Source organism: Lissotriton vulgaris, chromosome 7, assembly GCF_964263255.1.
Source record: "Lissotriton vulgaris chromosome 7, aLisVul1.2, whole genome shotgun sequence".
NCBI classification, from domain to species: Eukaryota; Metazoa; Chordata; class Amphibia; order Caudata; family Salamandridae; genus Lissotriton; species Lissotriton vulgaris.
The window spans coordinates 594529407-594546821 of NC_141695.1; the positions used below are offsets into that span (position 1 = coordinate 594529407).

Consider the following 17415-nt stretch of genomic DNA (forward strand, 5'->3'; position numbering starts at 1 on the left):
ATCACAACCTACAGTCATCTTGAAAAAACAATGCCTATTACTGCCCGGGAACTAACTCAGTCATCCTAACAACTGCCTTGGTGCGCCTCATTACTGTAGTTAATCTTTATAGAGCTCACTCCCAATAAGCATCATGGCACTAGAGAAACCGAGCCTACTAACTGACAAGAAAAAAATGGAACTACGATTAAAAGAGTAAAAAATTAACTACAAATCTGCATAGGACGGTTTGATTTAAGAAAAAGCACATGGTAAATAAAACTGCAACTTTCAAAATATTGTAGATAATGCAAAAAAAGGCAAGTCATCACGCAGAGCTAATCTCTTTTCCAAGTTGGTGATGCAGTTTAATAATTTCCCAAACTAATTAAAAAACATGGTACAAAAAACTCACCAACTTTCAGCAGGAAAGTGAACAAAAACACTAAATTTAACTGAAAACGCACCAGACATCGCTGGAAGCCAGTCCCACATATAATTCTCATACAAGATGCTTTCTTGGATTCCTTTGTCCACTTCTCACACCTGCATTTCCTGGTGTTTGCAGGCATGACAGGCACCCCCCACCCTTCTTGGATTCTTTCACGAAACAAAACCCACTGCTTCATGGACACGTCAGACACCAAGTCAGCGTATTTTCCATCAGACATCCCTCAAATGCCAGGTGTGCTGAACGTGTTATCACCGATGAACAGACCAAAGTTCAACCCACATGAAAAGCAGTCAAAGTACAACTTTTTACCCAATTCAATCCGTAATCCACCAGGTTGAGAGCTAGAAAGTCAGGCACTCGGCTGCTTCAGGCCGAGGTAACTTACGAACCTTCCACACTTTTCAGTTATACAGTTCTTTTCAACAGAGTTAAAGCCAGCTGCTTCGTGCTGTGTTAAAAAATAAAAAAATAAAATAAAAATAATCAGCCCCACCTTCTTCGTGTGGGTCAGCGGGCACAAGGAGCTGACCCCTTGCTCAGTAGTGTCAATCTCATTGCGCACTTACGTCGAAGTGGTGACAGGATACGCATCAGTCATGTATGCAACCCCTGCTTGAACAACTCATCTGCAGCTAGCAGGGCACCACTGAAACCGAAGAAGGACTGCAGTAGAAAAGCAAAGGAAGTTGGTGTAACTTACAAGCATTCCTCCTGCTCAAAACGAGACCCATGTCACGCTGCCTTTAATGGTGGTGGGGCATCCACAATTATCTTTTAAGAGTAGCTTCCTCACGTTAGGAAGTTCACACACAATTGTCACTGAAAAGCCACCTCCCATGCAATGCAGGAAAGGTGCGAATTCCTTTACATTATATATACTTATATATTATAGTTATATCTCTTTAAAAAAAAAATCTGTTTTTCTAACCTTGTGGAAGAAAACTAGCATGATCGCTTTTGAAAAAATACAAAATATTCCAGTTCATTTTTTTTGCAGGAGGCGTGGCTTGCAAGTTGATTTCACTCCCGCCAGGCCCTTTCACCCAACAGGCCCTCTCAAGGGTTGTGTCTTATCTCGGACCGTCCATTGCGGCCATGGCTTTCTGCTGGCTGCCCCCTTGCTGTGCTCCTGGGGGCCACATAGGTTGCTGGTGATGCAGGTGGTGGTGATGATGGTGCAGACTATGCCCTGTTGGCGAGGAGGGTGGGATCCATGCAGGCTGCTGACTTGGTGGAGAGGATGCCCAGAAGGGACTAAAGCTGCCTGGTGGAGAACATGCCATAGAGGCTATAGGACTGTTGCCGCCCTGCAGGCTTTCCGAGGTCCGTAGCTTGGAAAACATGGCCAAGGCATCTGGGAAGTTGGGCGGCGTAGCTGGTGTGTTGCTGGGGGTACACATCTAGGGAGAGAAGACAAACAAAAGTTAGCACAAACTATCCATCTGTGATGATAAACCTTAACCATGTCCTCATGTTGAGACTGGCCATGAGAAGAGTGGATACAATGGCTGTAGTAAGGAGCCGATAAATTGAATCTGGAATAGGAGCGGAGTGACAGGGAACTCTAATTAGGTAATCAGCAAAAGGTGGTATAGGAGTGCGCCCAATCCCAGGTGCTACAAGCCAAAGCCAACGAGCCACAACTTCCCAGCTTGCAGACAAAAAGCAGTCTAGCAAGTTTATCAACCACATATTTGCACGTCTCATTTCATTTGAATTAAACTTTCTAATTTCCCCTCAGATACCCACAGCCTGCCAGCACAGACAGCCTACTGAAGAATAGGTTTATGAATGCCGAGTTGTGGCATAATGCAGACAAATAAGTTAAGGTATACTCAATACACTTGACCGGGAACCGTTCTCCCTCCCCTGGAAGTGCTGGAAAAGGCAGTGATTATCCAGGCCCTAGCTCAAACTAGTCCAAGACAAGGTGCTGTCAAGCTCGGCCCCATTTTTTTTCCTTTTGATTGGAAACAGTGACAGGATTCAGCTACCTAAACCCGCAGGTCGAATCGATCAGGGACTTAGAAGGGAGTTTCAGCACTTTTCCAATTCAGCATCTGTCTTGCACTGAATATCGAAGGTGTTCCCCCCAACTCGTACCAACTCCTTGGAGCTACTAATAAGACTCATAACCTGGAAGAGGGTTTGGGTACGAGGCTAAATAAGTAATAAAAACAGGGTTCAGAGCACAATAAAGAAAGATGATAGATAAAAGGAAAAAGAAAAGCCAATAGTAAAGTGAGTCAAGGCAGAAAAAGCAATAAAGTCAATATGGCGGACAAAACAGAAGAAGGAAAAATAAAGAATAAAAAAATACAGGAAAGAAAAGCAAAAAAAAACAGAAGGGGGAAGGCGAAGAAACATTAAATGAATGGCGAAAATAGAGTATTGGCATCCTGGCGAAACTGTTGGCCACCAGGCTACTGCCCCATCTGGCGCACCTTATACACCCGGACCAATCGGGCTTTATGCCACACCGCAGTACGGCGCTGAACCTGCGACGGCTGCATGGGGTATTGGCCCGAGCCCCGCAGTTGGAGGAAGCGGCAGCGGTACTGTCGCTTGATGCCAAAATGGCATTTGATATGGTGGAGTGGCGCTATCTCTTTGCAGTCCTGGAACACATTGGTATCGGCCCAACGTTCATATCGTGGGTCAGACTGCTCTACACCGAACCCATGGCTAGAGTAACCGCAAACGGACACATATCGAGGGAGTTCCCGTTGGCAAGGGGCACGAGACAGGGGTGCCCACTCTCGCCACTACTGTTTGCCTTAGTGCTAGAACCCTTGGCCACGATCCTCAGGACCACCCAGCTGCTGAAAGGTATACAATGGGAAGATGGAGGCGAGGATAGGGTATCCCTATACGCCGACGACATGCTCGTTTACCTCACGGACCTCACGACCGGTATCCCGGTCTTGCTGGCACTATGTGAAAGCCACGGAACGGCCTCGGGCTATAAACTCAATTGGGCCAAATCCGTGATATATATGATAAAGGGCGACCTTCCAATACTACCTACAGATTGCCAACTACTCGTAGAACGCGTCGCCTTCAAATACCTAGGGATACGGATTACAAGGGAGCACTCAACCTTCCTTGACCTGAATCTTAAGCCCCAGCTGGACAAATTGAAGACTGATGTGCGCCTTTGGAAAAATCTCCCCCTGACACTGCTAGGTAGAGCGGCACTCTTTAAGATGCTGGCGCTCCCTCGCTTCCTTTATGTTCTGGAAAACACGCCGGCAATGGTTCCCGTGTCGTTCTTCCGTCACGTCTCAGCCCAACTGTCCACTCTCCTGTGGGGAGACAAACCGGCCCGGGTCGCACAGTTGAAATTAACCAGAGACTGGTATAGCGGTGGGATAGCCCTCCCCAACCTTGAACTATATTACTGGGCGGCTCACCTTAAGGTGATTAACCAGTGGATCCACGCACCGCAAGACGACCCAGCGTACAGGGCAGATAGACACCAACTAGGCTTGTCCACTCTGCTAGCCCCACTCTATAATAAAGGGATGGTGAGGAAACTAGAGGGGCCTACCAAACACACTGTAGCCTTATGGCACAGAGCTCAGAGACGGCTGGGATGGGAGGGAGTGATCACCAGGCTCACGCCACTATGGGACGCCAAAGCCCTCGGTAACCTGCGCAGCTCCAAGGGGTTCGACCAATGGGACACCATCGGGATCTCCACGGTGGGCGATCTGTGGACCAGGGAGGGTGTGCTCTCCTTCACGGCACTCAGGGAACAATACAACCTGGCGGAGACCGAAACATACAGGTACATACAAATCAGGCACGCACTCCTGTCGGTGCTAGAAACTGGTGCGGCGCTTCCGGAGTCGGCTCCGTTAGAGGACCGATTGCTTACAGACTACATGGAGGCCGGGGCAACCTCCCTCACTTATCGAAAACTCATGAATAACCTGCCGGACCCCCTGGGGAAACTAAAGGAGTACTGGGAGGACGAGATAGGGGACCTAGATGAGGCAGACTGGAACGCAGCCCTGGCCTCGCCCAGGGAGGCGGGTATTTCCACTCGATTCAGACTGATCCAGTTCAAAGTGCTACACAGGGTCTACTACACCCGCACGACACTGTATAAAATACATAGAGCAGAACACCCACACTGCCTGAGAAGCTGCGGGGAGGAGGGTACACTATACCACACTTTATGGACGTGTCCACATATACAGGACTACTGGCGGCGTGTCACGCGCACGATCGGTCAGACCCTACAGAACCCATTTGCACCGGACCCCAGGATCTGTCTCCTTAATGTGTGGGGCCCAACAGACCTTTCACTGCATGCGAAGAGGTGGGTGGTCATAGGTGTAATGCTGGCGAAACGTGACATCGCGAAAAACTGGGGGGCACAGGAAACACCGACACTAGCGCAATGGTGCAGAAATATGGATGTGACTATGCTAACCGAGCGGGCGGTGTATCAGCAGAGACATAATCCTCGGAAATGGAACGGGATTTGGTCACCCTGGAACAAGTATAGGGGAGACCTCTGTGAGCCCCTGCCCGAGGAAGGGGATGAGGATAGCTCAGAGGATGACGAAGGTCTGGATTGATGGGAGGGAGGGGGGAGTGAAATGTAGAGACAATAAATGCTACAGGACCATGGGAACATGCCCGCAGATGACCTTACCGAAATGTATATCTGAACCGAGACCTGATAGTTGCATTTGGGCACTCTAATGCTGTTATTAACCATTGCTAAGAATCGTGGACTTAACCCTGAAAGTAGCAAGTTTAAGTTGGGGGGGTAAAATATTAAAAAGTTGCTTTAATAAATGTGGCAGCTGAATGTTGACGCTGCACTGAAGATTTACTGTACGTTACTGTATACCATGTGACAGCAACAACAAAAATAAAATACTAAAAAAAAAAAGAAAATAGAGTATTGGCAGTAAAGAGTAAGAAAATGAGGAAAGAAATAAACTAAGGAAAAAGCAAAAGGTAGTTCAGAAAACAAAGAATGAAGAAACCATACAGAGGGAGGAAAGAACAAGAACGAAGGACTAAATAGCCACAACACCAAGAGTGAAACAGAATGAAGTATGAACAGGATAAAGCTGGTGGCAGTGTTAAAGCGGAACCAGAGAAAAACAGGTGTCCTCTGCAAAATGGTGAAAAGGTAAGTGAGGGTAGATTAAGACAAAATGGTATCGGTATGAAGGTGAGGAAAGAGAGGAGGCAAGTAACGGAAATAAAGGAAAGTAAATGGTTAAGTATTTAAAGAAAGAAGGTCAGAAAGGAGAATAAACCAAAAGATGGCTGGAGTAATAGGGTGTGACAGAAAGGAAATCTGTTTTGTGTTTTTCAGTTACACAAAGTGGGTTTAAAACCCAATGTATGCATTAGATCGAACAGCTGTCTGTCTTTCAGTCTTTCTGGAGGATCAGTATGGTGTTGGCAAATGCTCCATTTACGATTTCGGCAAATTCTGAGTGGACTGACATGAAAACCCTTATTGATAAAGTTACAGATTTTTTCCCAGCAATCTTTTAGCAGCGAGCTGTTGTACAGCATGTTTGCCATGTCACCCGTCTCTGATGCAATTTCGGCATTTGGACTGGTCTTTCATCTTCATTTTTAGTAGGCGATACAGAGTCATAAATGCTTGACGTATTATCGTAAAATTCATCTGGGCTATGGATAGTATGACTATTTCTAAAAGGGAAATCCAAGCTGTCATCCAATTAATTTGTGTTGTATTATAGCACTGATTATTGGACATATCAAACTCCCATTTAGCTTGTAAGCAATTTTCGAAGACTGGGGACAGAGGAGAGTTGATGGCCTCCATTATATAATTTTGCTATAAGCTGACAAATTAAGGGCTCAGCATTTAAGTTTGAATACAGTAGCTTTGAGTCTTGGTAAAATAATGCAATTGGCATGAGAATGCGGTTTGGAGATTAGCAAATGTGGGGGGTTCTTTATGAGAACCAAGAGGCTTGTCCCAGAAAATGCCTTTCATAATCCAGTAGTTCCAATTGAGGGTAGAGCCACTTATTTTAATGCGCTCATTTTCAAAGAGTAAACTACAGTCAGACTTCTCAACTTTTATTTCAAGTCTATCTTTAAAACAGCATATTTGGAGTCATCTAGAATGATTTCGGAGCATACAGAGGTTATTTCGTTTGGTGTTAGATAGGAAATTGATAAAAATCCAGGACGATTGATTTTCCAATTAAAAGCCACTGTGGATACTAAGAAAGCACGATGAAACCCACTGTGTCCCTTGCTTAAACAATGATGATTTTCGAAATGTGCCAAGTTTAGTCCATCTTGGTCTTTGGGGAGGCATCGTTTGAGAGATATTCTTGGGCGTTTACCTTTTTCAAAAAGAAAAGGTTCAATGTTTCTCTGATTTGGAGAAACAAATATTTAGATAAGTTAATGGGGATCATGCCGCCAAGGTAGTTTATCTTAGGCATTCTATTTATTGTCTCACCTCTACCTTTGCAGGAGAGGAATTTGACACACAACTCTTTTAGTAGGTCGTAAATATTATTTTGTTTATTTTCTTCATTGTGCTTTTTAGGATTCAGATATGTAGTCCTGAAATTCTATACCAAGATTTTAAGAATTCAGCTCGCCAGGCTACGCCTAAATTGCTGAAAATGTCTTTGGAATATAAGAGGTTTAAGGGTCTTACTTTGGATTAATCCTAGTTCAGGGAATATTCCTCAACTTTTGAGCAGAAGTCAAATGTGATCATTAAACATAAATGGAGGAGACAGCATTCTAGTAAATATATTCATGTCGTCAATAGCATAGTCTTACCTTGCTTATTTTATATAGTTACATTTTCTACCCCAGATGTCCATTTTTTTTTAATGGAGTTTAGTAATGGATTAATTAGTAATAAAAACAAGGCCGGGGAGATAGTCTGATAATACTCCTCCCGTTCTTACCCTGGCTCGAGGGTCAGTGTTCAAGACCTTTACCATTTGAATAAAGTTATTACCTAATTTAAATGTGTGTATGACAGCTCTAAGAAACAGGCGAATTACTTTGTTAAAGGCCTTTTCAGCGTCTAATACAATTGCTTCCTTTGGTGTTGTGGTTAGTCGTGCTCCTTCTATAATGAGGGAAATAAACCTAGAGTTTTCACTGGAAAGACTGTTTTTCACATATCGTAGAATTGTTTCCAACCTTCTGGCCAGAGTTTTGGCATAAATGTAACTGTCCAGATTTACTGAGGATATAGGTCTCCAGTTTTTGGTTAGTGTCATATCTTTGCCTTCTTTTAGTAACACCAATTAAAGCCTCTGCGCCTCCAATTTCTATGATAGTGGAGAAGTGATGGAATCAATCTAAAATTGTATTATGTAAAGGAGGTCAGGAATTTTTATAAAAATGTGAGGTAAATCTGTCTGGCACAGCCACCTTGTCAATTAAATTGTCCAATGATAGTTTTAACCTCTTCTAAATTGGTTGGCATTCTCAGAGATGGTCTTTAAAGAGACATTCGCTCAGAGCGGGGAGATTTAGATTAGTTCGATATTGTTCACAATCTTAAATATTTATCATCTTATCTAGGCAGAATTCAGTTTAGAAATACCTAATGGTTCAGCGATCTTTTGATATTCATTGTGGACGAAGTCCATTTTGCCTTTGATGGCAGGGATATTTAGGGTGTTACGTTTTAATTTTATATTGGAGGACAGTCATATCCCAGCTCAGTTTGCTTTTATTAACTACATTAATGTTTACCTAATTATCCAAATACCAGCTCGGGTGTTTAAAACTTCATTATATTCATATTTCTTTCATTGAAACCAGGAGATTGTTAATGGTTTACCACGTGTGTTGGATTTCAAAGTGTTTAATTTAATTTTTCACATTTTCCAGGGGTCTCATTTCTGATTTTGATCACATTAATTCTCATGAGGATTAAAACACCCTGGATGGTTATTGATATATCGATATAGCAGTATACAATGGTCTTAGGGGGAAGTTGGAAATTGCCAACTATGTATTTTTTAATTTTCTCTTGGGTTTTCAGGATTTATTTATTCAAGCTCCACGTTTGATTTTTGTGAGGTGTTCCATGTAATGGATAGAGTTAAGCAAGAGTTGTCTGAAATAAGTCTTCTTTCAAATGTTGCATAGTGTACTGATTGGAGATGATTGCCTGAGTTCAAAAGCCTAGTACATTCTAGAGAAAGACTGATTAAGTAATGAGAAGTGTGGTCAGTCTGGATGTTGTATAATTATATTTAAGGCAAAGTGTTGTACGTCCTTTGGGGGAAAACTGCACTTTGATGATCTTTCTAAAGTACAATACACCAGTAAGTTAAACTCTCCTCTTACTAGTATTCATGTACTATTCATGTAGCTTGAAGGATCAAATTCACCTCATTAATTAGGTTCGGCCAGAATTAGGGGCGGCGGGAGGGGAGGGGGTAATAATCAGCATTTTTTAGCATGTATGTTAAAGAAATAGAATGCCCAGACATCTTTAGTGAGTCTGGAAACGCTTTGCTTTTTCATCAATTAGGTCTGATTTGATCGTGATATTAGCTTTCTTTTTATTTTTTATGAACTAGGGTGATGCCTATTTTTCTTGTGTCAGATGGAGAGCACGTAACCGCTATCAAATCCATCTTATAGCTATAGCTTCTTTCATGCCAATTTTAGTGTCATGTAAAGGTATAACTCCTTTTAATTTGTAGATGTCAGACATGTTTTTTTATTTTTAACAGGGTGATTCATGCGCTTAGAATGAAGGGATCTAACATGTTTACAGTTCATAGTTGCAGCCAGTTGTCTATTGTTAGTGTATTGATCAGAATTTTAAATGGAAGCACTGAGTTTTAGAGGCAGTGAATGCGTAATACTAGCCAAGAGAGTATTCAGATTAAGCTTGGAATTTCTAGTGCTTGGGTAAGCAAGTATTGCAGTATATGAATGCATTCAGGAATTGTGTTTGCTTCATTGGGAGTTGGTTGAGGAAAAAGGAAGCAGGAAAGCAAAATTCCCTGCACTGTCCTTGCATATAGCTCCCTCCACTGCTTCCACACTCTTTTTGGCAAAAACATACTAGAGCTTTAATTGGAGCCACTAACTGTTCATACTACATTCTAGTTTCTGTACTTGTGCTTCTGCTGAGAGTCAAGCTAAGGACATATCAATTTAATTTATAACATCAAATTTCTTCACATATACATAGCATTGTAAAATTAGCAATTTTATATTTTGCTTTATGTATATATGCTGTATTAATCTGCTAATATTATTTAGTTTCTATACAGTCGCTTTCCACCTGTGTAGATGCTTCAGACCAGTTGAAGAGCCACAGAGGTACATTGAAAACTAAATCCATTCTAGGCACTACTATTTTTTTTTAAACAACTAAGAATACAACGGTATAGAGATATAAATTGATTTGATTAGAATCTCACAATTCGGTCCGGAGAGGAAGATGAGATTCTATTAAAAGGGTGGTGTAGATAGTAGCAAGAGAACAAAAAGTAAATGCAGGAAGTAACAAGCATTGGCAAAGCCAACAGGTCTTGCCTTCTTGACCTATTTTCTTTGTCAGTGTTTTTTTGCCGATGGGATTCACCTTCAGCAAAATGGTAATGACTGGATCGATGAAGTGGAGGAGGTAATTTCAAGTTTCATCGAAATCTCAGAGGGGGGCTGGTTTTGGAGGATGTTTTGAGTCTAATATGTGAATGGGGTTCCCCGTCAGGGGGTGGCTCAAACGCTGCCATACCTCAGAACTGAGGCCGAAGAGTAACCGATTAAAAATTCTATAACTGCACCCAGGATGACAAAAAAACTCACGTGCAGTCCCATCTGCCTTTTCCATCTACCCCCCCCCTCCCCCCCACACATACTCCAGAGACCAAAACAAGATACTTTAAATAATTCAGATTCGATGTTTAGTTCTATTTCAGAAACATCACTGATTCACTTTAAAATGTAAAGGGAACATATTTTAGTTGCATCCTGCTAAGGACCCCTCAATCCACCCAGGGGAGTTTTTCCCGTCACACCCGAAAGCGGTTATCACTTCACAAGCTAAAACTAAGTGTTGGCAGTTTCTATATTCTGTGTACTGGTAGAGGAATGTCTGGCATCTGTATGTGGGGCCGTCGGGGGCCACAGGGGGCTGTAAGACATGGGTGGGTTCACCGCTGTCTCGTGCTGGAGAATAGGGCTTCAGTGATCAATTGTGGTAAGTTGCAAGAGCATCCGACCTCAAAATTCAGCACTCAGGTTCGAGTCTTGCACACACTCACAGAAATTTGAGCCACAATCACTTACTCTCCTAGCCTTTGACTGGAAAAAAGAAGGTCTGTTAAAAAAAAAAAAAATTATATATATATATATATATATATATATATATTATATATATAACAGCTCCGTTGCACCAAGGATCCGGGTCACTCGCAGGCGGGATCAGGTCATCGGAAAAGAGATTCCAGCTTTTCCTTTAATCACCTTTAGAAAAGGGAGATCCATCAGGGATAAGATTGTACATAGCCATCTGCCAGATAGAATCACAACGACAGGCAGAATTAGGGACATGCCAGGATTCTATCCTTGCGGCAAATGCAAAGCCTGCGAGAAAAGTAAGAGAAGAACTACATATGAAATACCAGGGTCAGGACATAGCAAGAGAATATCCAAGTTTCTTACTTGTAACACCACCCATGTTGTCTACTGCCTAATGTGCCCATGTGGCCTGAAATACATAGGCAGCACAGTAAAAAACGTCAAGTTACGTGTATTAGAGCACCAACGTGCCATCATGAACAAGGATTTCAACTATCCCGTAGCAAAACATTTTGCCCTCAGACACAACAGCAATAGGGAACTGTTGCAATTTTTTGCGCTAGATCATATACCAGTGGACCCTAGGGGTGGAGACAGGTTGCGGAAATTAAGAAGACTTGAATCCCGCTACATAATAGACCTCCAGACAAAGGCCCCTTTGGGATTAAACAGGAATGAGGAATTAGCCTCCCATTTAGGTAAAGCATAAACTCTGTAACTAATTCATTACACCCCGTGAACAATGCCGATCCACGGCTGAATAACTCACAACACACACGAAAGGCGAATATAATGTAATTAATTTCGGTAATAAGAAATGTCAAATACTTGAAATTATTGGTTGAAATGTATTTCACAGTGCCTTTCGTAAATGTGTCTTTTCATGAATGTTAAAACAAAAAGTAATATACTAAGTGAAATTGTCTATCACGGGGGTAAACGTCAGTCCTCTTTCTATGTATATGCAACAAGGCGCTGTAGAGCTTTTTAAACTTGCTTCCTTCCGTGTCAATGGTAGACACTGACGAAGGAAAACCGAAACGCGTTTGTCTGCTGAGTGTGTTGATTAAATTACATCAAACACTTTCCCCTGCGAGTGCCGTAATTTCTTTCTGGCAATATTGAGAGAGACGGAGCTGATTATATATATATATATATATATACACTGAAAAAAACATAGGTTTCAGGTCATATATAGTTATGAATTAGCATTTAAGAAACCATTGAAATTGCTCCTATATAGTTAGTTGTACTAACTATATTTCGCGCACCCGCAATCCACTGCTGATGTCACATATTACATCATTCATGACATGGTCAGTGACATCACTGATGACATCACTGATGACATCACTGATGACATCATCCAGTGACTGTGTGTTTCTGTAAAGTTTAAATATGTTTTACATATTGAAGAATGAGTGGATGTATAAGTGTCTGGATGAAAGATTTAGTAGGTACATGACTGAATGTATGAGTGAGTGAGTGATTAAATGTGTCTTACTGATTGCATGGGTTAGTGACTAAACTGTCTGAATGTGTGCATCAGTATGTCTGTTGTTGTGTAAGCTACTGCATGTGTTGATCAGTAGCTATATGAGTGGCTATATGTGTTATTGATTGGTTGCCCGAGTATTTGTATGGGAGACTGAGTGTGTGTGTGTGTGTGTGTGTGTGGGTAGCTGCCATATATAAATGACTATTATAAGAGCCACTGATTGTGCGAGTGGCTGTATGGATCATTGTGTACTTGTATCAGTAATTGTATAACAAAGTAAGTATGTGTTAGTATATGTTTGAATAAGTAAGGTGTTGTGTGTGTATAACTGTATAGTTGAGGAAATGAAAGTGTGATTGATTATTTGCATGACTGACTAGATGTGTGAGTAACTCCATGGATGAGTGGCAGAGTTTGAGTGTCTGTATAGGTGTTTGAGTGCAGCTGATAGTGTTGTATTGATGAGTGACTGTATGAATGAGTGATTCTATGGGTAAATGATTGGATATGTGTGTATAGACCTAGAAATCAGTGTGTGCGTATGTAGTAACTGGTATTGGTGTGTCAATGGTTTCAAGAATGGTAGTCTGTGTTTAACACTGGGTGTATCAAAGGTTATATTAGAGTGTGAAGAGGTGCATCGTATTATCACATGAATGATATCATCAGTGATGCGGTCAGTGATGTCAATTGAGATGTCATCAGTGATGTCATCGGTGAGGTCACTGACCATGTCATGAATTATGCAATATGTGACATCATCTGCAGTGGATTGCGGGTGCGCGAAATATAGTTAGTACAACTGTGAGAAGTTGGCCTGATATGTGGTGTTGCCAATTCTGGAACCACCTTGTATCAGTCCAAACAATCCCTTATGGTGTCTGGTTGTAAGTCAACCTTGTAGACAAGCTATCCTAGGGGTAGCATGGACTAAGCAGCCTTAAAGGCTTAACTTAAGAGGTCGTGTTAAGCGAGCTGTTTTACCACATACAATCCTGTAATACCAAATGAAAGGACACCACACAAGTATATATTATAAAAATATATGTGTTTATTTCTAAATTAATCCCCAGTACTTTTTATGAGCAAAGGGGCACAAGCGTTAAATCAAAAGCACAGTATAACATACAAAGTTGCACAATTATGGATGAGGGCGGGTGGCCTCAAACCATATACTAAAAAAATGGTATAAGAGATACCAATCGAACAGTGGTTAGGCCTAGGGCCTAGAGAATCGCTGGGAGCAGTCAGGACTAGCAATGCTGAAGTCGGGAGAAGCCCGCAGGATTCGGGTGCAGCACGTAAAGTGCGGCTTGCACCAATGCAAAGTCAATGGTGCGTAAAAGTTACACAAAGTTAGTTTAAAGATACTTCCGCTGAACCTAGAGGAACAAACAAAACTTAAGACACAGACCCTAGAGGTATGTACCAGTATAGGGACACGGGCGTTGCAATGTTACCTCACCCACAGGAAGTGGGTGCACAGGGTCGAAGTGGCGTCAGGTTTTGACACGCAGGCTCTTGGTGCTTGGAGCTGAAGATGCTGCAGGCGATGGGAAGCAGATGTGTCCAGTGTGATCCAAGGGTGGATCTGAAGTGGTGAAGACCTCAAAGCAGAGGGGACAATGTTCAAAGTCACTGACCAGTGACCACCGTGGAACCAGATTGGAACCAGGCAAAGTCGGGTGCAAACAGGTGATGAGAAGTTGCTTCTCTCTGCAGCCACGTGGACACGAAAAAGGTCAAGGACGTCCAGGAGTCGATCACGAGCTGTCCCACAAAGGCTCTAGCTGATGGCGGTATTGGCAACTCGATTGAAGCAAACAAGCCTTGGCTGATGCAAGCCACGCAGAAAGTGAAAAAGGCTTATTACTCGGACCAGCAAGGTCAGAGCGGGTACTCCTTTCTACAGGAGCGAGGGCAGGTCTGGAGCAACCAGACCCACAGTGTAAATTGTAGGTTTCGTCGCCAAGATGGCCGCTGACCACGTGACAAGCGACCGGGATGGCGAGTCGAGTGGCACAAAGCAAAAGGGCCCCACGCAGATCGTGGAGATGCTGGAGGGCTGATCTTTGGTGCAAATGCTGCTCGGTTGTGGGGCTTCTCAAACCCCAGAGTCGAGGGTGCCTCGGGTGCTGCGCAGTCAGCGTCTCGGGGGTCTTCCAAGATGTCCGGTCTAACGTCTCTCGGTGCCTCCACGGGTCCCTTCTTTGCAGGGACTGTGGATCGGGCTGTGAGAAGTCTGGGAGGCAGGGTCTTGTCAGGCTCTGCACTCGGGCTCCGGCGGGAGGCGGCGGCAAAGCAGACGTCGAGGCGCTGGGTGGTGCCTGTGTTCACAGGGTGGCCCCTCCTAGGCCACAAGGGAGATGCTCTTCAGTCTTCTATTCATCAGAAAGTCGAAGTCCAGTCGTCTTCTTAGTTTAAAGGTGATTTCAGGATGATCTGAGTTGCATTGGCACTGCTCCCACTCTTATTCCAATCTGAGGGGTGGATCTCCTGCTAGGTCCCTCCCTATGGGTGGGACCAGGAAGGGGGGCAGTTACACCTCCTTTCCTTTGTCCAGGTCACACTGGAGCTGGGGCTGGTGTGCCCCAGAACCGGTTTTACCGGATTATGCAAGGGGAAGCCTTGTGCTCCCCAGGCACTGTCAGGTTTCTTTCAAACCTCCCTGCTACAATCCACTATCTCCTGTCTGGGGTGGTGCGACACCTCCCTGTGACAGAAAAGCCTTTGTCCAGGCCTCCTCTGCTGAGTTTCGGTCAGCAGCAGGAGGTCAGACATGTGTCTGTGGCAGAAGCATCCATTTTGTGGATCTGAGGCTCTTTTAAAAATCAACTGCGTTTTAGCAAAAGTAACATGTCGTCCCCTCTAGAGGGGTGGAATGCTACCCCCGTCGCCAGGACTGGTGAGGGGGTAGTATTCCAATTCGTATGACACCTTACACGACATGTTTTGATAGAGCCAAACCAAAGTTGACATATAACCGCAAGGATTATAATGCACTTAATAGTATATGGTTTGGCATTATCCCGGAACAGCTAAGGGAATTGGTCCCGACAGCTGCAGACAGGCTCAGCTCATGCTAGAGCACCATCTCACATTAAACCACGCACTCTGCCTTCAGGATTGTTAAGGCCTGCCATAGGAGTGGCTCACAGGTTTATATGTGTCCAGATAGGTTTAGATATAGGCATACTATATCTAAGCAAGGGGTGATTACACCACCTTGCCCCAGCTGAGGGATCAGCCAGTTGTGTCAATTTTAGATAGCCAGCCAGGGGTGGCAAAATATATGCTGCAGCCCCTGGAATGCCTTGGATGCACCTATGCCCTGGGCACCAATAGTGCTCTGTACAGGGGCTGATAAGGTGACCCAAGCCAATCTAGTTATGCACCTAGGGTACATGGAATCCATTTTACAGAGAGCAGATAGCCTGGGGCCCTGATTAGCAGGGAACCAGGCCAACTAAGTCAAAAACCAGCTAAACACAAGGCAAAAAATCTGGGATAACCATAGGCAGGTAGCCACCTTCCTACAACAACTAACTATATAGGAGCAATGTCAATGGTTTTTTAAATGCTAATTTATAACTATATATGACATGAAACCTACGTTTTTTTCAGTGAATTTGCACGGTTGTTTAAATGCTAATACCTAACTATATATGACCTGAAACCTATGGTTTTTTCAGTGAATTTGCAAGGTTTTTTAAAAATGCTAATTCCCAACTATATATGACCTGAAACCTATAGTTTTTTTAAGTGAATTTGCAAGGTTTTTTAAATGCAAATTCTATTAGCGGATAACGTTTAAATATGTTAATATAATAATAATAATAATAATAATAATAATAATAATAATAATAAAACATTTATAAAGCGCCTGGCTGCACAAACTGTGTGTCCCCGCGCTGACTGTTAACATAATACAGAAATCCAGAGGCGCTGTGGTAATGGAGCTCAAAGTGGGATTAGATGTTCGGGAACAGATAAGTTTTTAGTTTTGTCCTAAATCTCAGTTCGGATGGCTCCATCGGCAGGTGGAGCGGGAGCGCATTCCAGTGTTTGGAGGCTAAATATCTAAAGGATTTTCCTCCCATTTTGGCTCTAGTGATTCGGGGAAGTTTGAATAGCATCATGCCAGATGATCTTAAATTCCTGGTCGGGCGATGTATAGTAAGGAGATTTTTTAGGTATTCGGGACCTTTGTCCTGAGCAATGCGGTGGGCATAGCAAAGGGTCTTAAAAACGTAATCCTCTCATAGATATATAATTTGGGAAAATTCAATTTTCTCAACAACTACTGGAGCGATTTTCACCAAATATAAAAAAGGCACTACTGCATACCAGTCCCTACCATTTTGCCAAGTTTGGTGTAATTCCATTCAGCCGTTCCGGCTGTAGCCGTGTCTAAAGGTCCTATGGAAAATTGCATTGGGCTACATTTCACATTCAATTTTTTCAAAAACTACTGGAGGGATTTACACCAAACATACAAAAGGCACTGCTGCATACCGGTCCCTACCATTTTGCCAAATCTGGTGTAATTCTGTTCAGCCGTTCGAGCTGTAGCCTTGTCAGAATGTCCCTATGGAAATGAACATGGGGAAAACACGTTTTGGGACCCCCTTTTTTCTCTGGCCCCGCTTGACGAATCCCCCCGAAACTTTCAGGGAAGGAGCGGAGCATAGCGAGGCACATTTAAGGAAAATTACAGGCAGATCTCTCAATCGGCGCCAAAGTTATTCCCAATAGAATTTTCGGAATTTCCTATGGTAACTAGGTCCTAACTATATATATATATATATATATATATATATATATATATATATATATATATATATACACACATACACACACACACACACACACACATAACCTTGTGTGATGTAACTGTTAGTAATGTAAAGCGCTTAAATACCATTTGAATCGAGTTAGCGCTGTATGAAACTGCAAAACAGTATGTATTTTATGGAGGTGAGGAAACAACCTTCTGGCATGTCTGTGTTTGACAGGTTCTCGCTGTCCCGCTGAGCAGAAGCAGCAGCTCGCTACTCGCAGGTGGGTCGCCCCAACTCAGTCTTTACAAAACGCACAAGTCCCTCAGTCCTGCTCCCTTCACTCCCACATTGGGAAATCCAATGCATTTTCGCCAACACCACTGGCA

At 43.1% G+C, this 17415-nt stretch overlaps 1 protein-coding gene across 2 annotated transcripts in view; it reads right to left on the reverse strand.

The window, feature by feature from the left end:
* Positions 1 to 320: 320 nt before the first annotated feature.
* The window catches only part of UBALD2 (UBA like domain containing 2), an 80326-nt gene continuing 63231 nt past the window's right edge, over positions 321 to 17415 (reverse strand). The window contains exon 3 of one of the 2 annotated variants that reach the window (XM_086930699.1): positions 321 to 1833. In XM_086930699.1, the coding sequence (XP_086786825.1) occupies positions 1504 to 1833 (330 nt within the window). In that variant the 3' untranslated portion in view covers positions 321 to 1503. The remainder of the gene's footprint in view (positions 1834 to 17415) is intronic. The other variant, XM_086930700.1, reaches the window with a different exon arrangement.